At 51.0% G+C, this 27,926-nt stretch overlaps 2 protein-coding genes across 7 annotated transcripts in view; one reads left to right on the top strand and one right to left on the bottom strand.

Annotated features, from left to right (window-relative positions):
- The window catches only part of KIFC3 (kinesin family member C3), a 15,837-nt gene extending 6,623 nt beyond the window's left edge, over window positions 1–9,214 (top strand). For 3 of the 4 annotated variants that reach the window (XM_063168044.1, XM_063168047.1, XM_063168045.1), the window contains 16 exons: window positions 1,942–2,007; window positions 2,414–2,548; window positions 2,634–2,873; window positions 3,084–3,257; window positions 3,385–3,532; window positions 3,619–3,749; window positions 3,839–3,950; window positions 4,081–4,262; window positions 4,339–4,443; window positions 4,663–4,793; window positions 5,358–5,481; window positions 5,913–6,042; window positions 6,143–6,372; window positions 7,021–7,155; window positions 7,489–7,597; window positions 8,068–9,214. In XM_063168044.1, the coding sequence (XP_063024114.1) occupies window positions 1,942–2,007; window positions 2,414–2,548; window positions 2,634–2,873; window positions 3,084–3,257; window positions 3,385–3,532; window positions 3,619–3,749; window positions 3,839–3,950; window positions 4,081–4,262; window positions 4,339–4,443; window positions 4,663–4,793; window positions 5,358–5,481; window positions 5,913–6,042; window positions 6,143–6,372; window positions 7,021–7,155; window positions 7,489–7,597; window positions 8,068–8,093 (2,178 nt within the window). In that variant the 3' untranslated portion in view covers window positions 8,094–9,214. Of the gene's footprint in view, window positions 1–1,941; window positions 2,008–2,413; window positions 2,549–2,633; window positions 2,874–3,083; window positions 3,258–3,384; window positions 3,533–3,618; window positions 3,750–3,838; window positions 3,951–4,080; window positions 4,263–4,338; window positions 4,444–4,662; window positions 4,794–5,357; window positions 5,482–5,912; window positions 6,043–6,142; window positions 6,373–7,020; window positions 7,156–7,488; window positions 7,598–7,843; window positions 7,873–8,067 lie in introns of all 4 variants that reach the window. The other variant, XM_063168046.1, reaches the window with a different exon arrangement.
- Window positions 8,809–27,926, bottom strand: KATNB1 (katanin regulatory subunit B1). 3 transcript variants are annotated; one of them, XR_010029392.1, is made up of 20 exons: window positions 27,596–27,925; window positions 24,298–24,428; window positions 22,160–22,277; window positions 20,381–20,481; window positions 19,828–19,869; window positions 19,094–19,177; window positions 18,026–18,141; window positions 17,431–17,502; window positions 17,036–17,186; window positions 16,461–16,648; window positions 16,206–16,339; window positions 15,351–15,398; window positions 15,104–15,180; window positions 14,363–14,482; window positions 13,483–13,632; window positions 13,100–13,176; window positions 12,643–12,717; window positions 11,858–11,974; window positions 10,338–11,274; window positions 8,809–9,083 (listed from the first exon to the last, which is right to left on the bottom strand). XR_010029392.1 is itself a non-coding variant. In XM_063168049.1 (19 exons), the coding sequence occupies exons 1-19, from the start codon at window positions 27,633–27,635 to the stop codon at window positions 11,142–11,144; spliced, it is 1,971 nt and encodes a 656-aa protein (XP_063024119.1). In that variant the 5' UTR covers window positions 27,636–27,926; the 3' UTR covers window positions 10,134–11,141. The 3 variants fall into 3 exon arrangements, 2 of the variants coding, with proteins under 2 accessions (XP_063024119.1, XP_063024118.1); XM_063168049.1 differs by lacking the exon at window positions 8,809–9,083 and having other exon boundaries at window positions 10,134–11,274; window positions 16,206–16,336; window positions 27,596–27,926; XM_063168048.1 differs by lacking the exon at window positions 8,809–9,083 and having other exon boundaries at window positions 10,134–11,274.

The raw sequence follows: 27,926 nt of genomic DNA, 5'->3' as shown, positions 1-27,926 counted from the left end.
CCCTTGGGATGCTTGCAGTCCCCAGTGACATTGCAATAGTGCTGACAATGCTGTGTGGCTCTGTGGGCATGGCGTGGCCAGGAGGGCTTTGGGCATCAGGATGCAGCTCTGCACCAGTCATCCATGCACTCAGCCAGGACGGCTGCCACGGGGTCAGCTTGTGAGACTGACCTAGCAGTTTAATTTTAGTGACTTTCAGCAGGTGGAAAGTGAATGAGAAGGCACAGAATTGTCTGATGAAGGGACAGGTTTTGGCCACTGTGACACGCCCCCCAAAAGCACCTCCTGCACTGATGCAGACACATCCTCAGCACGAGTGCTTGGGTCCTCTCAGGGACATGGAAATTTTGCCTGCTCGTAAAGAGATTTGCATGTGGCTGTTGTGGAAGCTGTTGCAGTCAGGTTCTGCTTGTTCCACGGGTGTCAAAAGGAGGAGGTAATTGTCCTGCATTTGGTTGGCATGCTCTGCATGACACAAGCGTGAGCGCAGCGGGACCTGGCCCTGCGCTCGCCACTTGGGCTGCAGGCGCAGCCGGCGCCGGCCGGGGCCAGGAGCTGCCCCAAACCTCCAAAGCTCTGGGATGGCCGGGCCACGGCTCGAGCCAGACCCAGCTGCCAAGGAGTCCCTGTCACGTCCAGAGAGCAGGATGCAGCTGGAGATGCCCGAGCAGGTAGGGGAAGGAGGAACATTGCCGGCACAGGGGGTGGTGGGCAGGCTGCGGCGTGTGCGCCGGCCGATTGGGCTGGCGGCTTTCCCGGAACGAGCCGCGACTCTTTTCTTCTCAGTGCTTCCCCTCCCTTAAAAATACTTACAAAAATAGCTTAATAATCTCCCTCAGTGGATATGGAAATGGGGTTTTCCCACTCAGGCGCTCAGCACTCCCAGTCAGAGCCAGGGAGATTTGCTGTGGAAGGAGCGGGATCCCGATCTGGGCGGGAGCAGCCGCCGTTCCCCACCTGTAGCTGGGGAGCTCCAGCTCCCAGCTGTGCCAAATACAGGGCACACAGAGGGGCTGCCCACCCTGCTGCCATCTCTGCAAGGGCGTGGTTGAATAATTTACCAAATTAATTACAGCCCCATGTCAGCAGATCTGCATTGGTTATTAATCAGCAGTTCCTAAATTATGGTCCGTGGAGAGCCAGTTGCTGGCTGGTTATTGGGATGGGGCAATACCCAGGCGTGTCCCAGAGAGGGCTTTGGTGGCTTTCTGGAGTGGGGAAGGTGGGAGCAGGGCTGGGATCCGGGGGATGGTGGTCAAGTGAGGGACAGAGCAGGTGGGTAAACCCCACTGTGACACTGCCCATGAGACTGCTGGCTTGACCATGCACTCACTGCTGCTGTTTATTCCAGTAACTGCAGATTTTGGGAGAGCTTCACTGGTCTCTGCACAAAAAAAGGTTGAAGATTTTTGAGATCCATCTGGTTTTGCAAGGAGGGCAGCCTGGTTACATGAGATGGGCAGATGCCCAGATGGGGGTTGATGGAGAGTGTCATCCCATGGGACTCAGACATGTGGTCTTCTTGAAGAGCTTTTGCTCCCTCTTTGTACCAAGATAACTTTCCTAGAAAGAAAAATAGAGAAGGTAGAGCAAAGCTGGTTGTGAGGGCAGGACAAGGCACTTCTGGCTCTTCAGACACAGTTATGGATGGGTTTGTTTTTTCCCTTCTCCAAAGATGATGCCTTTTTATTTTTTTAATAATGGTTTCTGCTAGTGCTCAACATGAACAAATTATACCCATGGTTGAACAAGGTCAAAGCAAAGCTTTCATTAATGCTCATTTTAATCTGCTCGTGTGAATCAGGCGCTCAGAGCCAGGTGGAAAATGAAAGCATAACAAAAGTGTGAGCCAGACTGGACATGTGTGGCTGGGGCAGCACCGCGGGGTCTCCTCCAGAAGCTGCTGAGGTGCCTCCTGGTTAACCTGGTCTGTGTTGGCAGGTGGAAACTCTGAAGGAGAAGCTCCTGGAGCAGGCACAGGAGATCAGCCGGCTGCGCTCGGAGCTGGTGAGCAGCCCCTGGGGTGGCACTGAGCCACCCTTGCCCTGAGGGATGCTGGAGCTCTGGGTCACTGAGGAGGAAGAGAGAACACGGGGTGGGTGGAGAGGGATTAACCCTCCCCAGGTCACCGTTTGGACCATGCAGGCCAAGAGACACTGAGGAGCAAAAGTGTGGGATTTTCTGTGCAATGCAATGTGGCACTGGTGACCCTGGGGCTGTCACTCTGAGGTGGGAAGTGAAAGCCCCTCTGGCCTGGGGGCAGCAGGAGGCTCATCAGTGCAGCAGGCTGAGTGATTCCCAAAGGGCAGGCAGGGCCTCCCTTGGGAATGGCACACTGGGGGATCAGTGAGGGCAGCAGGCTGGGGCTCACTGGGGTGCCTGGAGGTTCCATGTCCTCTCTCACCCGCTCCAGGGTGGCACGGATGCCGAGAAGCACCGGGACCTGCTGGCGGCCGAGAACGAGCGCCTGCGGCAGGAGATGAAAGCGCTGGAGGGGGAGCTGCAGCGGCAGCAGCAGGCGCCGTGCCGCGACTGCCCCCACCTGCAGGTGAGCCCCCGGTGGTGGCAGTGGTGGTGGCAGGGTGACGGGCACCCATGGGTGACATGGCCCTGGCTGTCCTGTCCTTCACCAGGAGAAGGCCGAGCTGCAGGAGCAGCTGTCGCAGCTGCAGCGGGAGGCTGAGGAGACGCGGGCCAGGCTGGTGGAGCTGGACCTGGAGGTGCAGCAGAAGACGAACCGCCTGGCCGAGGTGGAGCTGCGGCTCAAGGACTCCCTGGCTGAGAGAGCCGAGGAGGAGGAGCGGCTCAGCCGGCGGCTGCGGGACAGCCAGGAGACCATCGCCAGCCTCAAGTCCCAGCCCCAGCAGATCAAGGTGAGCTCTCCCTTTTTCCTGGCTGGGCTGGATGCCTTACAGTGCCTGGTAGGTGCCCTGCAAGTGCCACCTGCCTCTCTACCCTGAGCACATCAGCTCAGCGCCATGATTTCCTAAATTATCTCCCCCTGGGCCAGCAACAGCTCCATCCCAGGCCCTTCAGGTGCTGTTTCCCCAGCACACCCCATCTGTGGGTGCTTTCCCCTGCAGTACATCATCAAGACGGTGGAGGTGGAGTCAGCCAAGGTAAAACAAGCCCTGTGCGAGACCCAGTCCCGAAACCAGTACCTGCAGGAGCAGGTGGGGATGCAGAAGCAGGTGCTGAAGGAGATGGAGCAGCAGCTGCAGAGCTCCCAGAAGACAGAAGCTCAGCTCCGAGCTCAGGTCTGAGTGCGATAAGTGTAAATCAGAGCTCCCCCCCATTCTCTGCCTGCCTGGTGCTTGCCAGGTAACACGGTGTGGCAGCAGGTGGGCACTCGCTCAATGTGATCCCCCACTGCTCCTGTCCCAGATCATGATGTACGAGGCTGAGCTGGAGCGAGCCCATGGGCAGATGCTGGAGGAGATGCAGGCGATGGAGGACGAGAAGAACCACGCCATTGAAGAGGCGTTTTCCCGCGCCCAGGTGGAGATGAAGGCGGTGCATGAGAACCTGGCAGGTGAGGAGGGTGCAGGGGGCTGGCAGGGTTGCCTGACTGGTGTTGGGGTGTCACCATCTGCCCCTCACCCTGCCTCACACCTGCAGGTGTCCGGACCAACCTGCTGACGCTGCAGCCGGCGCTGCGCACCCTCACCCACGACTACAACAGCCTGAAGCGCCAGGTCCGCGACTTCCCCCTGCTTCTCCAGGAGACCCTGCGCAGCGCCAGGGCCGAGGTGAGCCCCCCAGGACCACCACCAGCACTCCTCCATGCAGGGTGGAGGTGCTGGGGGCTCGCTGAGCCTCTGATCTCTGCTGTCCCCAGATCAGCCAGGCCATCGAGGAGGTGCACAGCACCAACCGCGAGCTGCTGCGCAAGTACCGGCGGGAGCTGCAGCTCCGCAAGAAGTGTCACAACGAGCTGGTGCGGCTCAAAGGTGTGCGGGGTGTGGGGTCCCTGAGGTGGGACAGCAGGGACACGGGAGCGTCCCCATGAAGTGGTTGGGTTGGCTGCAGCTTGCTCCAGCCCACCCCATGATGGCTGACTCCCTGCTTCTCTCCTCCAAGGAAACATCCGTGTTTTCGGGAGAGTCCGCCCCATCACAAAGGAGGACGGGGAGGGCCCTGAGGCAGCCAACGCTGTGACCTTTGATGCTGATGATGACGCTGTCCTGCACCTCCTGCACAAGGGGAAGCAGGTGTCCTTTGAGTTGGACAAGGTCTTCCCCCCACAAGCGTCCCAGGAGGAGGTGGGTGCTACTGTCCACTGCTAGTGTGAGGAGGGGAGGCAGCCACCTTTTCCTCACTCTCCCCTGTCTCCCCCAGGTGTTTCAGGAAGTTCAAGCCCTGGTCACCTCCTGCATTGATGGCTACAATGTCTGCATCTTTGCCTATGGGCAGACAGGAGCAGGAAAAACCTACACGATGGAAGTGAGTTTGCTTGGCTTTGTTTCCATTTTCTTCCTCAGCTTCCCACCCTGCAGTGCTCAGTCTCCATCACCAGGCTGGTGACCAGCTCAGACCTGGTGTGCACCACTGATAGTCACTGCTGCTCCACAACATCCCCCTGGGCTTTGCTTCTGCTCAGAAAAAATACAGAATGGAATGCCAAAGGGTGTTTTTGTCCTGTTTGTCACCTCAATCCTTCAGGGGACGGCAGCAAACCCAGGGATCAACCAGCGGGCCCTGCAGCTGCTCTTCTCCGAGGTGCGGGGCAAGGCGGCCGACTGGGACTACACCATCACCGTCAGCGCCGCCGAGATCTACAACGAGGCACTCAGGTACAGGATGGGCAAGAAGCTTATGGACATCACCCCATGCTGCTCTCTCCCACATCCCTCTACCCTTTCCTCGGCCTCACAGCTTGTCCCAGGGCACTGCATTTGGCCCTGCAAGGGCCAAAATAAATTATTTTTAATTTATTTGGTTCACACTGCCCTTCCCATGAGCTCCATCGCTTGCACAGGCTCCCAGCTGTGCCATCACTCCCACTCTCTGACCCTGATGCAGCGGTGGGGGCATCTCCTCCCCCCTTTCCCTGCCCACAGACACTATATTTAGGAATTTGTAACTGGGAGCTGAAAGCATGAGAAATATTTTCCCTCCTAGTCCAGCCACAGGAGGGGAGGAGCCTGGGTTCTCATCCATGAGAATAACCAGGAGCAGGGATGGGAGCGGGGTCTGAGCTGGGTGAGAGGAGGCACATGGGAGCCAAGAGAGTTGAGGTCTATAAATAGGATGTGCAGAGATGGCTGCTCTGGCAGTGCTGGCACGCAGCCCTGAGCCAGGAATGGATGCCAGCACTCCCTTGGGATGGGAATGATAACAAGTGCCCCTTTGCCCAGGGACTTGCTGGGGAAGGAGCCGCAGGAGAAGCTGGAGATCAAGCTGTGCCCTGATGGCAGCGGGCAGCTCTACGTGCCAGGGCTCACCGAGTTCAGGGTGCAGAGCGTGGAGGACATCAACAAGGTGTGGGGACATGGGGGCAGTGGGCACAGGGGGGTGGCAGCGGGGGTGCAGTGAACTGGGGAGGGGTCTTTGGTGTGTGACTCCTGGATTTGGGAGCATTTCTGAAGCCATGGGGAGCAACAGACACCAAAATAGGTCCCTGGGTGTGATGTGAGGGTCACTGTCCCATGGGATGAGCCACAGGGGGTTAAAAATAAAAGCGTGGGGCCCAGAGAGTTCCTGAGGGATTAGTGGGGTGCGGCTGTCACCGCAGTGCCCTGCCTGTCACCCCTGCCTTTGGTGCATCACCCAGGCTGAGACCTGACAGTGTGACCTGATGGATCAAGCACCCCATGGGGGCTGATCTCAGGTTACATCCCTGGATCACAGGGGATTTGTGGTGGGACTGAGGCAGGTTGGCCTCACCCTCTCAACTCCCCGGGCTCCCTCAGGTCTTCGAGTTTGGCCACATCAAGCGGGTGACAGAGTGCACCAACCTGAACGAGCACAGCTCTCGCTCCCACGCCCTCCTCATCGTCACCGTCCGCGGCCTGGACCGCAGCACAGGGCTCTGCACCACAGGTGGGTGTCACAGCAAACCCTCACTGAGGCGCCTGGGCTGTGCCATCCCGGGCTGTGCAGGGCTGGGTGCTGATGCTGGGGTTTGTCTGTGTGCCCTCAGGGAAGCTGAACTTGGTGGACCTGGCGGGCTCGGAGCGGGTCGGGCGGTCGGGCGCGGAGGGCAGCCGGCTCCGCGAGGCGCAGCACATCAACAAGTCCCTGTCAGCCCTGGGCGATGTCATCTACGCCCTGCGCTCCCGCCAGGGCCACGTGCCCTTCCGCAACTCCAAACTCACCTACCTGCTGCAGGACTCGCTCAGCGGTGACAGCAAGACCCTCATGATGGTGCAGGTAGGGGCTGGGCACCGGTGCCTTTATCCCCACAGCCAGTCACTGATTTCTGAGCCCCTTCTCACCCCGGTGCTGAGGCAGATGGGAGGGAGGCTGGAATCAGGGAATGGGGCTCACTCATGGGTGAGCAGTCTGCAATCACGGTGCCAGTGGCAGCTCTCTCCCTGTCTCTGCACTCATTCCTTAGACAAGGCCAAGGAATGGGGAATTAACTCGGAGGTCCACGATCCTGCCCTCCCTGCCTGCACGTGGATGCTATCCCTATGGGCAGTATTATACAATCTCTTAATATATTGTCATCTCCCCATCCCTGCTCTTTCTGAGAGGATTTTAAGCTCTGGTAGCTTCTCCAGCCCTGCCCTGTGACCCCCCCACTCCCAGCTGCTGGCACCCACACTGAGCCCCCCAGGGGGGGCTGCCTGAGCCCCTGCACCTGCCGCAGCTATTCCCGGCTGCTCCTCGCACTGGGGCAGTTGGTGACAGGGAATCCAGCTGGCTCAGACACCAGGGATGGATGGGGCTAGCCTGGGAGGGGCAGGTTAATAATAGCATCTCACCGGCCAGCAGCAGCAGGTTTTCTAGGGGGGAGCCCCCAGGGTGCACAGGCAGCTGCCAGGGTGACTTTGTGCCTCTCCTCCCTGAGCACAGGTCTCCCCTGCCGAGAAGAACACCAGCGAGACGCTGTGCTCCCTGAAGTTTGCTGAGAGGGTTCGCTCTGTGGAGCTGGGTCCTGTCTCCCGCAAGGCTGAGCTGGGCTCCTGGCCCAGCCAGGAGCACCTGGAGGTACTCAAGACACTGCTGGTGTCCTTCACCCTCACCCCAGGGATCCCCCTTGTTTTGCCCCCACACGTGGTCCCCAGAGCTGTTGGATGTCCCCGTAGAGCCACCCCCATTGGGGACAATCACCTGGTGGGATGCAGGTTGTCCCCAAACTGCAGTGTCCAGCCAATGCTGCCACTTTGGCTGTTCCAAGCCCTGTTTTGCAGCAGCCCCGTGGTACCCCCTGAGAACATTTGGACACCACTACCCAGGCATGCACTATCTGCCTGCGAGCCCATCCCCATTCCTTCCCTCTTGGCCTGGCTGACCCTGGGGCTGTGTCCCCTCTCCTCCCAGGGTGACTCGCCGGGTTCCTCAGCACCAGCAGGCCGGGGCCACGCATCCCCCAGCCCAGGGCATCTCTCCAGTCGCTCTGCCTCCATCCGCAGGAAGCTCCACACCTCAGGTGGGTGGTGGGACACCTTGAGAGCCCAGACAGGGTCCCTCTGTCCCCTGAGGCTCCAGCCAACAGCCCATGGCGAAGCCTGCAGTGGGGAGTGAGCAGCTCTGTAGTCAGCTCATTAGTTAATAGCTAATTAGCCATGGTTAGCACTTCCCCAAGAGTGCCCTGGTTCAAAGGCACTGTGATGGCTATGGGGGGGTAAGGGGAGGGCAATGCCAGCAGGCTGAACCTCTTTCCCTTCGATTTCAGCCTGACTTAGGGGCAGCTGTGGCTGCCAGGTGAGTGCCTGCGGCCGGTGCTGGTGGAGGGCTCTGCTTTCACCCCGCTCCCCATGCAGGGCAGGGCTGCTGGACTGTGCAGGGATGTTCTGCGAATGCTTGTGGCACCACCTCCTGCTACAATGCCACCAGACAGGCCTGGGGCACTGGTGGCTGTGCCCCTGCCTGCTGTAAGCCATGCATCTCTCCCCTCAGGGAAGCTGAGGCCAATCCCCCTGTGATGAGTGCCAGCCATGGCATCCAACCTGCTGCAGGACCCAGCCCCTCACAGTGACACAGAGACGGCTGCTGGAAGACATGAAGGCTTTGGTGCTGTTCCCTTGGCCACCAGGACCCATGACCAGAGGGTGATGGCACCTCTCACCATGAGCAGCACAGGGTCAGGGTCTCCCAGCAGCCATGGCCCCCTCTCAGGGTAGGGGACAGTGGTGCTGGGCAGAGATCTGCCCCCTCGATGCTCAGCTCTGTGAGTTTATTTTTGCTGGACAGATGTTTTTAGCTGGAGCAGGGAGCAGCTGGGTGCTCCCTCCATCTCTCCAGCTTTGCTTTTACAATGAGATCTAGCTGGAAGGGGTGCACAGAGCCAGACCAGTTCCTGGCCCTGCCTCTCCCACTGCCACAGGGCCATCCTGGCCACAGCTCCTGCAAGACTGCATCTGGGCAGCTGCCCAATGTCTTTCAGAGCAGCACTTCCTCCAAGTTAAACTACAAAAAATCCCAGCAGCTCTCTTCCCTGTGAGTTTCTCAAGCCCTGTTGTTGCATGAAGGCCCCCGGTGCTGTGCATGAGCCGAGCTGCTGTTCCTGTTGGTGCCAGTGCTGCCAGGGCCCACGCTGGCTGCCGGTGGTACCTGGCACCAGGGGCAATGGAGCAGTCTCAAATGAAGCTATTGTAAAGTTATTTACCAGTTGTCTTGTCAAGAGAGATCACAGTGTGGTCGAGATGAAAGTGTTTGAAATATTTATACCTGTTTACATGGTCTTGGAATGGAAAAGTAGTGGAAAACAAACAAAAAGACCCCAAACCTCCAGTCCAAAAGCCTCTTGGCTTATGTATGGGGATGGTGGTTGGCAGGAGCATGGGAGGGGATGACACTGCCCTTGGACCTCTCAAGAGCCACCTGTGGGTACATTTCCTCCTGCTGCAAGCCCCTGCTGGATGCACTGATGGCTCTTTCCACCACTCTCTCCTCTCGCGCTTCCACGGCGTATTCTATTTAAAAAGAAAAAAGGGAAAAATAAATTTAGCCTTTTGTAAGATTAGATGTTTCTATGTATTTTAATAATTAAAAAATACCCTGTTTTTTAACAAAACTTATTTTAAATAAACTCTTAAACACAGCACAGGAGGACTGGCTTTTTCTTGAACTCTGCTTGAGGAGGGATGGGTGCTTCTTCCCTTCTGCCAGCATCTCCCAAGCCCCTCACATTCTTCTCCTTGCAGCTGCCCCCAGGGCCAGCAATGGCAGCACAGTCCCCACCCCATTTTGCAGCTATCAGCTCCTGCAATTAGTGGGAGAGCAGTGGTTAAATCCAAAGTGAGTCCCAATGTGCCCGTGTCATGCTCCACTTTGTACTGCCCCACATCCCAGCAGTAGGCTGGTGGCTGGCAGGGCCTTTTCACACCCCTTGGGGGTCCAGGCACAGGATTATCACCAGATAAAGCAGGAAGCAGCTGCAGAGCAGGAGGACACAGACCCTGTGAGTGTCCTGGTGCTGGAGCAGGCAGCACTCACCGTCAGTCCTGCGGTGGCTCAGTGCCAGGGCCTCTTGCTGTACTTTTGGAGCCACCTCCTCCAGAGGCATGGAGCAGAGCAGGCACTCCCCTTTGTTCCCAAAAATTGTTTGGATGAAGCATCAGCAGTGTGGGGACTGGCTTTAGCTTTCCTGATGGCCCCACTCCACCTCCCCAGAACAGCCTTCCAAAGGCACTCCCTGGCTCAGAGCTCATGGCCACTCAGCCCAGATCCACTGCAGAGGGAGATCTGTGTGCAGCCAGGGAGAAGGATGAGCCCTAAATGATGACACTGCTCCTTGGGCTGAGAACAACCCAGCAGAGTGAAACTGCCCCCGGGATTTCCACAAGCCACTGGCAAGTGCTGGCTCTCCTGTTGTTCACCACAGCCTCCCAGCAGGAAGGGTGAGAATGGTCAGCTTCCTCTGGGACAGGCAGGGAACATAGCCCTGCTTTTCCTGGGCACTCCCAGCCAGAAGCCATGCCAAGGTGAAGAGCACTTCAAGAGATTCAGGCATTTAACACAACTTTAAAAAAAAATTACAAATATTTTAATAAAATTCATTATAAGTTACAGATTCCTGGAGAACAGGCTCCGGTGTATAAAATGGGAGACAGGCTGGGAAGAGCAGGGAAAGCACCAAGAGGAACCTCTTTCCCCAGAGGAAAGAAGAAAGAGGGACAGAAAGGTTCTGACAGACATTTATTGGGGGAAAAAAACCAAAAACAAACCTCTAAGAATGGTCCAGTGGATGTAGAAAGACATAACTCAGTCCATGTCCCTCTGTTCCTCCACCCTTCCAAATCCTCACCCCCAAAGGCAAGCACATACGACGAGTCCTGTTTAAGTCACATGTTTTAACAGGTCCAAGGACAGTCTGAAGACACTGCTCCTCTGCAGCCCTGGGTGCCAGCAGGGATGGCTGAGAAGCCAAGAGAAAATCTCTTGGTTCAGATCCTTGAGATGCACCAGCACAGTGGCACAGTGTCCTTGCCCATGTCAGATGAAGCCAAAGGGTCTGGTCCCCCCTGGCAGTTGAAGTCCCTTCTGTATGGAGAAGGCATCACCCCACAGCAGGCGTTTGTGGGGCGGTGCCTGCAGTCCTCAGCAGCTGCACAGCGAGAGCAGGGCCCTGACCCACAGGGCCAGGCAGCAAGAACCGACAGCACAAGCAGGAAGGAGGGGTGACAGCAGGCTCAGAGCCCTCCTGCAGGGACAGGCCAGCACACAGAGCAGCCCACAGCTGGATGCTGAGATGAAGAGCTGAAATGAAGCAGCTTCCCTACAGGGCTCTGTGGGGCCCTGCACCCGCCAGGGCCCCTCCCACAGCACACACATCTCTCCACTGGGGTCCTCCATCCAGCCCCTAAGGCACCAGGGCTGGCTGGGCGACCAGGCAGGCAGATTGCACTTCCCTACCGTGCTGGAGAGGGGCAGGGGGAAAGGACGGACACACGGAGAGATCTGAAATCCAGCCAGACCATGAGCAGGGGAAGCTTGGCCACCTGTATTTGTACATGAAGAGGTGGTGGCTGCTAGTCCAGGACAGCCATGAGGAGCAGCAGTTCCCGAAAGGCACTACCATGGCGGCCGCTGAGCCCAGACTTGTTCTTGACAACGTTGCTGATGTTTTTCAGCTGCTTGTAGCACAACTTGCATTTGTGAAGCCTGGAAAAAAAAAAAAATGACAGCAGACACAGCATGAATCCCTAGCTGCCTGACATGTGGCAGTTCCTGCAGTGCCAGAGAGGCAACTGAAGCAGGAGAGAAAAGCCCTGAAAATGGCCTGGAAAGGCTGAAATATGAGCACAGCTCTGCAAAAACACCAGGCATTCAGCACACATCCTGATGAGACAGGAGAACAGCATCCACATAAGGGCTCTTTCAGCCCTCTTCCCCCTTTGGCAGTACAGTCAAGGGAAAAAGAAAGTGCTGTTTTCCAAAAGCCAGTTCCCAGGGAGGAGCTATCCTGTGAATGAACTCAAAATCCAGGGCCTGGCTACCAAATCACATTTCTTGTGAGGCAGAGGGGAAAGCCACAGGGCGGTTTTACTCTCAATACTTTGTTTAGGTATGACTCAATGCACAGAGGCAAAGGGAAAGGCAGTCCTTTTCCTCTGAGCACAAGGGATTGGTGCTTGCAGACAAAGGGAAGGCATGTCCAGTCTGGAATCAGAGCCCTAATGGCAAGGGCAAAGCTCACCCAAGAGAAAGGCTGGTGCCAGGAGGGAGCAAAAGCAGCGTGCCTCACCTTTCCTCTCTGCTGATGTCCACTCCAACAGAAGGTGGTGCAGCGAGGATGTCTGTGATGAGTGGCAGGAATCTCTGGAGAATGAGTTTCAGGGAGGTGCAGCCAGTCTGCACGTAACTGAAAAACAGAGAATTGGGTCCCCTTGAATGTCATTCCTGTCCCCCAGCACACTGCCCCCAACCAGCTTCATTCCACCACCTGTAACCAGGGAAGGAGAGCAACAGCCAAGTACCAACAACACATCTGAGTTCCAAAGCTTTCACAAAGCAAGTCTGTTCCAAAGGTCCTGGCACATAACCTACCCAAGGGCAAGCTCTCTGCTCAAGGGCAGAGATGTCCTGCCAAGGGAACCTGGCAGGAACCTCTCTCCCAGAAGAAAGGAAGAGCAGAAAGTGCATCCTAAGACAGGCTGTAATTTTTCCCCCTACAGATGAGTCCCCAGGGCTGTTGCAGGACTTCATTCCTCGTCCCAGGCTGACAGCTTCACTCCCAGCAGTGTGCAAAGCCCATTTGTTTTACATGACCCTCCTGGCTGTCAGAGCTGTCTTAAACCAAAATCTAGGACAAATCCCACCATCCTGCTCTTCCTGCTCATGCATACTTTCTGTATCTTTTCCCACACACACCTGGCAACTCCATCATTCTTTTACAGGTGTCATATCAGCATGAGACTGTATCTACAGTGATTTCTCAGGATTTTCCTTCAGGTACAAAATACCCAGCACAGCTCCCTTATCACTACCTACACCCTGTCCCTCATGCACACCATGTTCTTGAGGCCTCACCTTTCATATTTACTTTGGAGTAGTTTTTCTATCTGTGGCAGGACTATGGTACACAAATCCAGCTTCCAGAGAGACCTGAAAGGAAAAGGACATATCCTGAGACTGGAGAGAGGCTTTACAAAGCCAAGCTGACATAAATAAGACTTCCTGGCAAATGCCCAGACAGACACACTCAGGTTCAGACAGCAAGTTCACTGACTCCCCCTCGTGAGAGAAAGTGGCAGGTTCGGATATATTTCTTTGACTCTAAGCAGAATCACTTTATGAAGCCCCAAGACTTTGATTTTCCTTGGCCTCAAATAACTCCAGCAGTTACTGCCACTGCAGGCTTGCAGAAGTGACTACAAACACATCATTTTCACACTGCCATAGCCTACTGGGCATAGGGCAGATACAAGGCAACTCCCAGCCAGGCAGCCCTTGCACATCCCAGGGGCTGACCCCATCCAGGACTCACGCTTTTTGGTTGACAATATTCAAGAGATCCACGACAACAGACAGATCATTGATTGCCACTGCAGAGTCCAGAGAGTTCTGAGAGAAAAGGGGAAGAAAAAGCCATCTATTGCAGAGGTCAAACTGGTTAGGCTAATGCAAATTAGTATCTAGTGCTGCTTTTCCAAAACAAGGTAGAGGAAACATGAAATTGGCCAGGGAAGAGAAGTCTCTCATGGGAAAGTCTTTGCCATGTGTGTTTCTTTGTGACCATCCAGCTGCAGCACTCTGTGGTGCATCCCTGGGGACAAAAGCTGTGAGACCCTGTGTTTTGTATGAGGCAGAGCCAGCCCCAGAGAAGCAGAGAGAGCTGCTCAGGAGCCTCAGGCACGTCCCCATGCTTGCCTTGATGTCACTGGTGCTCCAGACGGCGCGCACGGCGTCCAGGTTCTTGTGGCGGCTGGTGAGCACCACACACATGGTCTCGTGGCCTTTCCTGATCTGGGACATGGCCTCCTCATCCACCAGCTCCGTCTGGCTTTGGTTCTTCACAGCCTGCAAGTACAGACACCACAAACAGAGCAGGGTGGGAGCATTCTCTGGCCTAGGTGAGAGCCAATTTTGGTGCAGAGATTGTCAGTGAATACTGAATTCCTTGCAGATGGTTGTAAAAGCCTTTTGAAATGGAAATGCTCAATTTGTTCTGATTTCAGTTACTTCTTTCCTATTTCTACTACATCAATCACAAACATGTTTAAAGCTTTGGAAAAATTCTCAAAAAAAGTGAATTTAAAGTAAGTTTTCAAAACCAGTATGTTTTAATGAAGAAATGTTTTCACACAAACTCAATTTTTTTTAATGTGAAACACTTGTCTGGGAACTGCAAGTTTTATCACAAAGCATAAATCTTACATAATTCATTAGACTCTCAATTTGCTTCCTGCCCAAGCCATGACAGAACCACTAATTCCTTTACTCACATTTAGATTTTGACACCATCAGGATGCTCTGGTCTTTCCCCCTTTTCAGGACAAGGGAATACCCTCCCCAAGAGAGACCAAGAAGCCTCCAAGATGCAAGAGGCAGAGATTCCTGTGAAATTATTATGTACATGTAATGGCAGACATCAATTTTTTAAATGAACCACTGTCTCACCCCTTGTTCTCTGCTTTGCAAAGAGCAGGGCTCAACTCTTCTGTGTTCATACCTATCACAATGGGGCACCCCATTTCTGATGCCACCCAACACAGACATTGGCAGGAAAACATTGTCCAGAGACACTTACTGGGAGAAAGTCAGAGGCTTTCAGGCCAATGGGCTCATTCCTGGCTGCAGGAATCACTGATGGCTCTGTTCTGCTCAAAGAAGTTGAGGAGGGATTCGGTGGCCTCTGGACTGGATCGGGCTGCAGGAGAAATTGGGATAAAAGCTCTGGCAGGAACAGTTTGGCCCTATTCTGATGACCTTTATTTCTGACCTGCTTTCTTCTCACAGCAGGGCCCTAACACCGAAGCAGTCTGCAGATTGCTAGCATAATTTAAGAGGCAATAAAGTGACTCTCAGGTACACACCACAATGTAATTAAGGTTTGTAAAGAACACGAAGATGCCCCAGCAGAAGTGCCAAGTGCTGTTATTGTTATCTGAAATTAGGGCAATGGGCTGTGGCCAGCCTGAAGGCTAAGGGAGAATTCTAAAGAAGCCAGTAAAATGAATACTGGCCCATCAGCTGCTTGCACTTTTGGCAACAAAACAGTCTCTGTTCAAGCACTGGTAGAAACCTGGCACTTGATTCTCTGAGTGCCCCAATTCTGAGATGCAAGGAGAAGAACCACTGCAAGCACAAGTAGCAAACAAACAACAGAGACTGTCAGAGGCTTGGCCTTAGTTTCACTGCTAAGGCAAGACACTTGGCAGCACAAAGCCTGGAGCTGCACTTTTACTGCCCTGCAGTGAAGGGATCAGCCTGAGCAGAAATCACAAATTCTCCAGCTCTGCACATCCCTCACAGAGCACACAGAACGTACGAGCTCCTGCTTTGGCAGCGAGGTCTGGACATCCACAGCTTGGCTGGGCTTCACTGCTTCCTTTGCAGTTCCAGGCTCTACCAAGAGGGAGAGAAGTGGGAAAGCAGAAACTGATTGTTACTTTCAAGAGTTGAGAACAAAGGTTCTGTTTAGCTATACTACAAGGAATAATTTCTGCCTTCAAGCAGCTCTCCCTCTTTTGAGGGCCATTATCCCATCCCCACCAAGGGGTCACTTCCACACTCACCATCCTCAGGAGGGGCAGGAAAGGGCTCAGTTCGAGGAGGAGTTCGACCTACAGAAAAAGATTTAAATAATAAACAAATGAAGGAGCATCCAAGGCTACAGATAAGTGGTAAGTCAACCTTGGAGCAGAGAAATCTCCAATAATTCCACACATGAGGGTAATCAGTGACACAACAAGCAGAGTTATCTCTTTTGGACCTTGACACTATTGTTGAGTTTAGCTAAAAGCTTTCAGCCTTCATGGATAGAAGGGACAAAACTGACCCCTGTGGTTCACTGCTGCTGCAGAGGTGTGAAGCATGAGACAAGGCACAGTCACAACAAATGACATTAGGCAAAATCCACCTCCTGTTATTGATTTATATAAATAAATAAAAATAATGCAATGAATTCCTCAGAAAGAGTATCTCATTTTTATCATTTCCATAAAAATGAGATACAGACACTGCACAATGCTCCTAAACAACAGTCGTTGCTTTAACAAAACATTTTGTCTTTCCTTCTTTAAGGAAGACTGCTGATTTTGATACACATATCAAAATTCTAAGCTAACAACATTCCCTTAACACTCTAATCAGAATAGGAAGGCAGCATATTTACAATGAAACTCTGGATTCTGAGCCAGGCTTCAAACAGACATTACTGTACCCTAGTAAAGGTGCCTTCTTTAAGTCATTCACCAACATGATCTGGCATCAGTGTCCCAGCACAGAATATTAAAGAAAAGCTTTCTAAACTCTGCAGTCACAGGTGAAGCCTCTGTCACAGTAAGCCAGGTCAGCTCTATAGAATCACTTTAGCACCCTAACCTCAAACCCAAACACTACTCAAAAGCACTATAAACCCTGGTACTGACAGATTGCATTCTTGGGCTGGAAGATCTCTTTGTAATCCTCCTGGTTCTGGATCTCAGCCTTTGATTCCTTCTCATCCCGGTCATCTTCACTGCTGGGACTGTGCCTCTCACTCTCTGAGTTGTGCTTCACTCTGCTGTGGAAAAAGAGCTGTTGTCAGGGGAAGCCATATTGTCAGAGAGAGAGAAAGAAAACACTGAGTGCCGGGGACATTTCCTTAAAGTCTGGAAACTCAACAAGCCAGCAGACTGCCTCACCTCTGTGGCTTGCTGCAGCTCGTTGAGGGTCTGTCATAGATGCGGCGAAGGGAGGACCCTGTGGGGGTAGGTGGCACAAGAGGCTGGTCGTCCCTGATCAACCCTTGAGGAACAGAATCTGACTTTGGGACTCTGTTGAGATCCACAACGAAGGAAGAGACTGTGCTTTGTGCAAAGGAAACTCCTATCTGCAGAGGCAAAAGATCAAGATAATTCACCAAGGAGCGGGGTGCACACCAGCCCTTTTGAGATCAGGCACGATGGAGTGACCCTGAGCAACTGTGCTTGAGGACTGCCCAGTTCAGTGCTGTGGATTTTTCACCCTGAAGTTGCCAGCAATTTTGAAAGGCTTGGACAAAACTTTTGCCAAGCATAGCTTCTAAATACTAGTCAAACTAAGCTCCAGCTCTTTCCTCCAGAAGCCAGAGACACAAAGCGGAGCACAAGGCACACAGCCTTTGGGCACGCTGCAAGCCCTGACACAAGCTTACAGGTCTGAAGGCCTGCAAGGAGGCAGCAGGATTTTATCTTGTGTTTCACAGCTGCCTATCCCTGCCTCAGGAGCAGTGGCTTACCAGCTGGTTGTTGCTGATAGACAAGTCAGCTACTTTTCCCCAGTTGACCAAGACCACATCAAAACAGCGCTCTGGCTCCCAGCCGTACACTCGCAGCGAGTCCTGGAAGCCACTGTACAAGCAGCAGCCATCAGGGCTGAAGAGCACACACCTGGGAGGAAGGCAGGAGGAGAATCAGGCACAGCATTCCCACCCTGCTCAGTCCCTGTGGATCTCTGACTACACTGAACACCTTCAGTTTTGTTCCTAACAATGAATCTTTCAACGCGGTGTTCACCTGTGCAGTATCTCCAGCAGCCCAAACTTCTCCCCAGTAAAGTTTCTCTCTGAGGAAACCCCCCCTTCACCCCACCTTTAGTCTCTGCCCAGCACATTTCAGTAGGAACTTAATGTACCTGACAGGAGTGGCCTCCTCTTCAATACAGCTCACAACTTGAAACTTCTCCAAGTCCCAGAACCGAACAGTCCTGTACACACAACATAACAAAATTCATTGCTCATCGTTCTAGAAATCACAGGAGGATCCAGATTATAAACAAAACACTAACAGAATGACTTTTGCTGTTGTGCACATACAGTGAGCCTACACAGAAGGCTGGTCTAGCTAAGATCCATGAATCCAGACAGAGATACTTAGAGGCTCTAGACACAGACAGGCATTTAGAGCCAGCCCAGAGCTAAGAGAACACCCTGCCAGCTGAGCAGGGCTGCCTGCTGCTCACACAGGATGTCAGCTGGATTTGTGAGAGGCTTGGGGCTACACATTGGTTTCTAGTGTGGCAGAAGGTGCCATCAATTTTGGATGAGAAGGGAAGATCTCCATGTTCTGCCCATCACAGATGCCATGTCCTGCTGTCTAGATGTCTGGCTCTTGCAATGGCAGGATTGAATAGAGTGACATTCCTCTTGACATGCCCTTCTTACAAGGAAGGGCATCAGGAAATGGAACAGACATATACATTTCCGTTCTTTCTCCCTCCCCTTGTGTACCTGTCAGAGCTGCCAGAAGCCAGAAGGTACTCATTGGGATGGAATTCAACAACGTTTACTGGGCCAGTGTGTCCTGTAAACTCAAACATCAACTTCCCAGCAGTCAGATCCCACAGCTGAAAGGAGGAAAGAACAGAGACTCTTGAAGAGATTAAATGCTAGAGATTTCCAATACACCTCGGATTTCCTTGTACTGGCAACCTTCTAACACTTCCCCCTCCAAGAACAGACCCAAGTCTGTCAAAGAAGGCAATAATCAGGGAAAGAGTACCCTCCAAATCATTTAAGGCTTTGTTTTGTTTGGTTTTTTTTTTTTTGCATTATCTTTTATTTTCCACATAACTTGTCCCCTAGAAGTTTCTGGTTTATATTTAGAGACTGAGACAAAATATAACAGTTCCATCTGTCCCCACAGACTGTATCTCAAAAGTTAACAAACAAAAATCCAAAGCTCTGAATCCCTTAGCAATTCCTTCTTCCTGTGCTCTACTCTCCACTCGAAAATACCATGAAATAATTCATCAGTTAATTTCAAGTGAAACTGAAAATAAAATCAGTCCTTCATCTCCATTCCTCCACACTCCATGTGAAACAACTGAAGTCACTACTTCAGTCAACACCTTCCAGATCTCCTCCTCTTGCTCTGCTCAGTCCTGACAGCAATTTTCAGACTGATAATCACATGTAATGTGTATAACACAATCAGAACCAGAAATTAGTCTGGTGAAGCAATGTGCTGTGGACAACTCATTTGACAATGTTTACTGAGGCCAACATTCAGGTATCACAACTCTATTACCATCAAAACATTAATTTTTCTGTGCATAGTCTCTCCCAATGTGTCTGCTAGATAAGGGCATTTCAACCCATGCAGCTCTTCCATGGCTGTTGGGAGCCATCAGACAGGATCCCCCTAAGAAAACCAATCTCTGCAAACCCACAGGGCTCAGCCAGCAGCCAAATGAACTGAGGGTATTTGTGAGTGAGTGCTGGTAATGCCTGGAAAAAAGACAATCCCAGCATTCCCATGTGCCACAAGCACATAAGGAAGGTGTCACAATAAATTACCTTTACAGTGTGATCATCAGCAGCAGAGGCCACCCATTTCCCATCAGGGCTGAAGCGGAGACACCGAACTGCTTCTGTGTGACCCTGAAATGAGGAAAGCCAACAATATTCTGGCTTTTGTCTTTCAATCCTATACAATGTAATAATCCCAAACCAATTAAGTGTTTTACAGAGCTCAAAGCTTGCAGAACACAACACTGTACTCAAGACACTACACCCAGCCACATTAAATGTGTGTAATCTCTCTCACTTAGTCATTTATGCCATCAGTTTAAGCATGGTAAATACAGATCTGGCTTCACTAATAAGAATCAGTTCTAAATTATGATTTACACATGGTCAGATAGAAGTGCTGTGACACAGTCTCTGGTTTCTACATGAAATTAATATACAGCAAGTTCTTCAGATAGAAAAAGGTCCCAAAAACAGAACCATCTCAGTGCAGTGGTAATACCATTAAGAATATAAAGAAACCCTCACAGATGTTCTCCACTGAAGCCATCCACACTATATAGCACATGATACCCATTGATATCCTATAATACCCACTTCATATTCCCATTTAGCTTGCAGAGGCCTGCTGAGGTTTGCCAGGCCACTTCACAAATCACACAGATTTATTTTCACGCTGGAAAACCAGGAAGTTCATTGTACATGATCACATTTAGGTTTGCTCACAAGTCCTCAAAATAAATATTTCTCCCCTCTTTGCCAAACCTAATGAAATATTTTACCTTGAATGTGAAGATACAGCCTTTTCTTCTTACATCCCAGAGCTACAAGGAAGAAAAGCAAACAAATTGTATGTTTAGAGCAGTATGTTGGGAGCTCAAGGGTCCTGCCAGAACAAGGGATCTCTGTGTCACCAAGCTAACAGATACTGCAGAATGAATGGGCTGCTGAAGCCCTGTAGGCCCTAGGGGTATTTTCTAACTCCCCAAGTGACAATCACTCCTGGAAGGTATCCCCTACTACAGCAGCTCAGCTCTGACAGTCAAACACAGTCTGAGGAAGCAGCTACAATCCACAGCAAGCAGGACATCTGTGCTTGCTGACACCAGGTACCTTACTCAGAGCCACATTCCACAGCAGACGAGTCACATTCATGAGCTGGCTGTGAAAATACACACACAGATTTCACAAGCACTCACAAACACACCTGCCCACACACGGAAATGATGATGGGCAGCATCCACCAACAGCTTGACACAAAACATGTTCTGGCACTCTTCAAAACAAAGACACTGCAAGTAGAGAGGGAAATCTCTGGTGGAAGCTGGGTTTTACCTTAATGTTGGTGTCCAAAGAGCCAGATGCCACAAAGCTTCCAAAAGGATGGAAATGAAGGCTGCAGATATTTGCTTTGTGACCTGGTAGGGTACGAAGAACTGGGAAAAGGCGAGACAGAGCAGAGAGAAGGAATAGGGGGAAAATATTTAATAGTTAATTTCCACAAGCCACCATGTGGAAGCCATACTATTCCCACCATTATTTTATTGAAATATACATTATTATTTTGTGGAAATGCCTCTGACTTTACCCCAGCAATGCAAAGAAACAGCAACAGAAAGCCCATGATCAATGAACTTAATGACAGTCCTGTCCTTAGGTATGGAAACTACAGGCAGAACTCCAAACATCTCCATTCTGAAAATGAGGCAGCTGGCAGGCAGTGCATCTTTCCATTTGTTATATAGACAGCAAAATGGGCCAGAGGAGGAACAGTTTTGGCTGGGAAGTGAACTGAAACAGCCTTGACTGCCTGCAGCATTCACCTTGCAGTTATAAGTGTGACCCTTTCCCAGGACTCTGCACCCCATCCAGGCACCACCTCTTAGGGTCCAATATTCACCCTGGAGTCCTTCAACTGCCCCTTGCCAGAATCCCCACAAAGACAGGAAATGGATGCTTAGGGAGCAGGAGACAAAGAAACCATCAGTGTTTCAGCAAGTCATCAAGTAACACCCCTGTAATTCTGGAAACCAGCAAGGACCAGTAGAACTGGTACACCCTATCTCAGCAAGCAGTGACAAATGCAGAGCTCAACTCTAAGAAAAACTGCTCAGATAATAACAAGGGCAATCCCTCTCCCTCATCCCTCATCTGGAACAAGCTGATGATTCCCCTGGCAGAAATTAGCTCTTGAGCCAGAGCTGGGGTGGTCATTTGCACAGACACTGGCTCATAGGTCTTCTAATAAATGCAGCCAGATCAGCTACTCCCCATGGGCAGAGCCAAACTCTTCCATAACTGAGCTGATTCTAACTGTCTGAATGACATCAGTGCTTTCCATTATTGATGCTGCCTGTGGTTTGCCTCCTTACCTCAGCCAGTGTAAGTCTATTTTCATTGCACATCCCTTCTATGAACAAGTAGTAGTAACCCATAAGAAATATTCAGTCATTTTCTGGTATTCCTCCTGGAATGCACTCAAGTGATTTATGATACTTTTGCAAATTCATTGTAGGATTTGAGGAAAATGCAATAAATAAAGCATGACTCAACAGTGGCCTTTAAAGGATCAGAGCTTGATGAGTTCATAGCTTTCAGAGTCTATTAAAAATCAGGTCTTTGTCTATTTATATGGCCATGCAAGAGCAGGACAGCAGAAAATTTGCTAGATGAAAAAAGTTAGAATCTAAGAACAAGAAGACAACAAGCAGAGGATTCCTGCATTTGTGCAGAACCTAATAAACTTAAAATCTGGTTTGGGATCATTTTATTAAGGTTGACAATTCTAAGTTGAGACTCTGAATACAAATTCTGTATTTATACATGCATGGAAACTGATCTGGAATTTAGATTTTGACACACTCAGGTCAAAACCATAGAAACTAGTTCCTCAGATCAGTGTCCCGAAAACATGCCCAGATTTCTGCTCAAGCATGAATACCCAGCTTTATAGGCTCAGTAGAAGGGCAAAAAAGAGATGTATATGAAGATGAAAGCAATGCCAGGCTCCTGTTCCTTCTTAAATCAGGAACCTTCTGGGTCAGTATAGGCATTAATCATAAGGATTCCACAAGAAGTGTGCATGACCAGAAGCACAAACCCATGGGCACGTACCTTTGGCAGCTTCCAGGTCCCAGACTCGAATGGACCCTGAGCGGGACCCTGCCACAATGAGCTTCTCATTTGGGTTCACTTGCAGGCTCTCAATGGGGGTTGTGTGACCTGTCAAGCTCTGCAGAGAAAACCATCAGTGTCAGTGAGCAGCTGCCCTCAGGAACCACAGGAACCATGGCACTGTTCATGATCAAGGGGTAACTCTTTAGCCAGGAGCTGGGGCCACCTGGCTGTGCCATGATCCTTTTTCCTCAGCAGCCACCAGGGTGGCAGAGCTCTCTAAAACCCATCCCTGCACCCAGCACAGCACAGCTGTATTCCCACATTATCTTTGGAATCACTTGCTGGGGCACACTGACTAAGTTTTAAAGGATGCATCAACAGAGACACAGGTAGTTAAACATCAGGTGCAGGTGCTCAGACAAGGCTGACACATTCTTACATCACACAAATTATGCTGTGGTAGCACAATGCCACCGTGTTTGCCCTAAATGGGTCATGTAAGTGTCATGAATCAGTTACAAAATCAAAGCAAGAGCTAAAGCAGGGCTACTTTGAAAACTTCACACAAGCACCAAGCCATAGGTTGCTGCCAGCAATGGATGTCACAGTGATAGCATGGTGCTAACACTGAAGTACTGACTTGAGGCATAAGGCAGTAATTCACATGAAGTTCCTTTCATCCTTGAGCACCTGAAAGCTTACAAATTACATCAGCATTTTAAAAAGGTCTATATTTTAGTAAAACACAAGAATATTTAAAACTAGCTCTAGAAAACAAATCCCACCATTGCAGACTTCCTGCTTGCCAACCTGCTTTAGTCCATCCTCAAATGTCTTTTTAAATAGCTGCACTAGCTCTGTGCCTCCCACACACATACAGAGGCTGGGAATGCCAGTTGGGAGCTGCCTGCTCTGATGGAGCTTTCTTAGGAATCCATGTGCAATTGAAATCCTTTACAAAATCCACAGTAGCAACAGCCATTACTGAGAACTAGAGCTCACACTTAAACCAAGTCCCAATATTACTTGAAAAGTTCCTCTTCTCCCTCTTTCCCAACACAAACATCCATAATCATTATAATAGAAACACTAAAAAGGAACTTCAGAGGACAACCCCAAAAATCAAGATTCTTTTGATATACAAGAATGGCACAAGCAGCTTCAGTTTGATGCTGCCTCTCAGAAACAGCAGCTCTGAGTGCCTGTGGTTCCAGACAGCACAGGAGAGGTGCAGCTCTGCCACCACAGAAAGGTACAGAGTTAGTCCTTCAACCTTCCCCTCTAGCAAGGCAATAATTCAGTTTCAAACTGAATCATGCCATCACCAAGGGCCTGAAAAGACACTGCTTAACTACACTGTGCAAAAAGCACAGCCCTGCTAAAGGTGATCATTCACACACTTAATGAATGGAAAAATAAAGTGGACAAATTCTCCTTTTAGCCTTTTTGACCAGACTTTCCTTTTTTCTCACAAGGCTCACACTGGCTAGAGCAACGCCTTTGATACCACAACATTATTGTGTTGTTAATTAAACAAAGGACAAGAGATGTGCTAAAGCTGGTTTTACACAACACCCACTCAAAGTGATTCAGGATAGATATCTGTTAAATATGTATTTATGGTGCTCTTTAGTGATCACTGCTGGGGTAACCCTACCCTTGCTAACCACTGCAACCAGAGTCACTCCTCCCCAGCCTACAGCAAACTATTGTGGCAACCTTCATGGTGACAGTTAGGGACAGTGGCACAGGTGGGAATGCATCTGCTGTGACTGCAAACCCCAGGGTATAAAACTGGCCCCTGCAGCCTGCACTATAAAACTATCTGTTCTTTTACAAAACTCTTCCTTTAATTATTTGTAGCCTGGTAATATAATAAAGCACAGTATTTATTATGTGAGTAAGCACTGGTCCAGCTCAAGTATTCCCACAATGTCTCTAGAGCAGAGGTCTCACCAGGCACCCAGCTCTGTCCCTATCTTTAGCCAGAATCTGGTTACACAGCTTTGTGTTGGCAAACTCTATTCAAAAGTCCCACAGGCTCCACCCCAACAATCTTTCCCCTTACTCTCTACCCTCCAAACCTCAGAATTCATATTCCCACCCCCAAAAGCTGAGAACAGGCCTGTCCTTACCATGATGCAGTTGGGCTTGCTAACTGACCATATGTTGACCCGACAGTCGTCTCCTCCAGTGGCCAGCATCCGGCCTGAGCCCTTTCCCAGGACCACTGAGGACACATTGCTGCTGTGGGCCATGATCTCTTCTGCACAAAACAAAGCAAACACTCATTAGAGATCAGTTATAAAAATTTTCATCCCTCCAAAAGGTCTAAAAAAAAAAATTCTTTCTCCAGAAATACTTTCCAGTTTCCACTGGGCAAGCTGCAGCAGCTCACTGCTCAGATAAGAAGTCACACCATTATCTTGCTTTGAGCAGTCCTTCTTGGCTCTTCCTGCTGCACTAAAACATTTGCTGATCAAAGTTTCACAACTCCAGTGCTCACATGGCTCACAAAAAGCATCTTCTCTCACTTGCAGCAGCTCAGGAGCTTTTAAAGATTTGCTGAAGTGCAGCAAAGCACTTTACCTGCAGTAATGCACAGCAGCCAGAGGCATCCAGTGAAAGGTCCTCTAATCCTGTTCTAGAGAGCAGCAGCAGACAGTCCAGCCTGAGAGGAACTGGCAGAGGAGCAGCAGCTCAGTTTGTTACCTTACCCAGGAAAAAGCCAGACTCAGCAGTGGGGAGAGGTGGAGCTCCCTTCCCTGAGCTTTGGCAGAGACTTTGCTACATCCCCACCAGGGAACACAGGCAAAACTGAGCACTGCAGGGCATGCAGCCGTGACAAAGGAGGGTGAACATCCATCCAAATGGGCAGAAAATAACAAATCTGATTGATGCTAAATGACTGCTAAAAAACTGGGAGCTGAGGGGAGGCTCTGACACTGCAACAAAGGGAAACCTCATCATAAAGAAACCAATTTTGGCAAAAAAGAAGCAAAATCAGCATATTTGCTTACACATCTCGCAGTGGAATTTTAAATTCATTCAGAATTTTGTCAGGGGCTTTTGGGAGATGCATTTACCAATATCTTCATCTAACTGTTCTCTTCTTTGAAACATCACAGGATTTGCATTCCTAATAGTTATGAAACTGTAAAAATGGCTCTGAGTCTGTAAAAAGGCCAGGTAGCACCAATTCAGCTTCCACTCAGTGTTTTGCTGGGAGGAGCAAGGTGATCACTCTACATGCAACACTAATCCAAAATGGATTTTAGATGGCTGCAATAATAATTACAGGTACTTTGATCTCAGACTCTCAGGAGTGTTTTTCTGAAAGCAAAACTGCGCAACTTTCACTTGGGCTGGAGAAACACCTTTCAAATTACAAGGGTGACTGGACCATAAATTACATGTGAAGGGCAAATCTGAAAATACCCCTGCATTGTGTTGAAAGGCCAAACTTCCACATAAAACTGCTAAAACAAAGCCTGTATGGATACACAGACTATAAGGTAACCAAAAGTACAATCAGCATTACTCGACCAAGTCACTAGTTAAAATTGCAAGGACAGATGCTGAGCATTGCTGCTGAAATGAGTGTGTCAGCAGCTCCACTTCTTCCTGTCTTGATTTCCTTCTTAATAATATATTGGAAGTTTAAAAGTCATTGTGGAAGCATCCAACCCTCTGTTCCTAAAAGCCAGGTGATAAAATGATGTCTGCCTTGGGCAGAAAGGTTCATTTGCTCTCCCCCAAGTCCCTTAAACCCACAATTTTTTTTATTTAATGAAGTTCTTGTCACCAGCTATCACCTAGCAGCCCAGTAACACTCAACTCCTAGTTAGCATTGCTGAAATATCCCTAACACTCAGAATGCTTTTCCCTCTAAAGAGGATGCTAAGATGGGGCAGCAGCCAGCAAAAGTGAAGATCAAGAACCTCTGCACATCTATGGAAAATGGAGATGGACAGACTTCCAGCTCTTCCTGAAATTAGAGTTTCAGGGATGGGAAGATAACAGCAAACTGGCTTTCTGCTCAGAAACATAGAAAATTCCTAAATCAGTAATCTCAGATGATTTCATGTGTTACCATCCAAGGACACTATTTCTGACAGCCAGTTTCCAGAGCCCACTCACTGACTAAAGTAACTGATCACATCCTATTGCTTCTAAGCATTCCTCAATGAAATAACTCATCAGTGACCAGAAATTGACAGTCAGCAACTGTCTACTGCTCCTTCAGAGGAAGAATAATGGACACGAAGCCAGCAGATTTTTACTGTCTCTTGCAAAGCAATTTCAAGAGGGTGGGAGACAGAGGCCCTGCAAAGATCACCTCATTTCTCCTGCAGCAGAGAGCTCAGTGAACCTTCTGTACAAGGGAGCACCAATGAAGGAAAACCCCTTAGAGGCTAAGTTTGAGGCCTTCTCCCTGATGCCCCATCAAAACCTGGCTCTCAAGAGCAGTTTCTGTAGAATGACAGAATATTCTGAGTTGGAGGGGACCCACAAGGATCCAGTCCTACTCCTGCTTGTCCTTCACAGGACAATCCCCCCTTTGCCTGAGAGCATTGGCCAAATGCAGGCTTGGTGCTCTAAGTAGCTCCCTGCAGAGCCTGCTCCTGTTCCTGTGAAGGTGAAGAACTTTTTCCTAATATTCAACCTAAACATCCCCTGGCAGAGCTCCAGAGGCTCGCTCAGGTCCTTTCACCGGTCACAGACAGCAGAGACCGGAGCTGTCCCTCCAACGCACTCAAGGAGAAGCTGCAGCTCATGATAAGCTCTGCCCTCACTCTCCTCCAGGCTGAACAAGTCAGGAGAGCTCAATCACTCCTTTGCATGGCTGCCCCTCTAGACCCTTCACCATATTCACAGCCCTTCTTTGGATGCTCTCCAAAAGCTTTATAATCTTTCTCAAACTGTGGTGCCTGCCCCCAGGACTCGAGGTGAGGCAGCACCAGCACAGAGCAGAGTGGGACCATCACCTTCCTCAGCGCACCCCAGGGCACAGCCGGCCCTTTGGGCTACCAGGGCACACTGGTGACTCATTTTCAACTTGACATCGACCAGGAACCCCACATCCCTTTTTGTGGGGCTGCTGTCCAGCCTCTCATTCCCCGGTCTCTCTCAACATCCAGGGTCGTTTCCTGGCAGGTGCCCCATCCCTCACTGCCTCAGTTGTTCTTGTACTACAGCAGAGTCATGTGGGGTCAGACAGGCACTCAGCTCAGCACTGCAGAGCCTTTGAAAACAGCACTGACAAGGCCACGCGATTCACTGTGCCGCTGTTTTCCAACAGGACTTCCAGGAGTTAAAAATCCCAGTCAGCAATGCAGAGAGAGGGCCGGGGCACCATCTCCAGGGCAGGGATGAGGCGGCTCCCACCCTTCCCCGCTCCCGGCCGGGGCGGCTCCCCCGCCCGCCACTCACGCAGCTTCCATGCCGTCTTCGTGGTGACGGCCACGGCCATGGCTCAGCGTGGCGCCTCTGGGGCGGGCAGCGCCTTCCTCCTCCCGGCGAGCTCCGCTCCGCTAGCGCGTCCTACGGCCGGGCCGTGCACCGGGGCTGCCGCGGCCGTCCGGCGGGCACTCAAACACGGTCACGGCGAGACTCTCCTGAGAGGCGGCGCGGCGGGGGACGAGGCCTCACCGCTGACGAACATCACGGGACGGGAGCGCCGGTGGGGGCTCGGGCGATCGCCTGGACGCTGGCGGCGGCGGGGCCCGGCAGTAGCGGACCGGGACCCCCTGGCCGCCCCCGC

The sequence above is a fragment of the Melospiza melodia genome, chromosome 13, assembly GCF_035770615.1.
Source record: "Melospiza melodia melodia isolate bMelMel2 chromosome 13, bMelMel2.pri, whole genome shotgun sequence".
NCBI lineage: Eukaryota > Metazoa > Chordata > Aves > Passeriformes > Passerellidae > Melospiza > Melospiza melodia.
The sequence above is the reverse complement of the archived record's forward strand: the minus strand, read 5'-3'. Positions and strand labels throughout refer to the sequence as shown.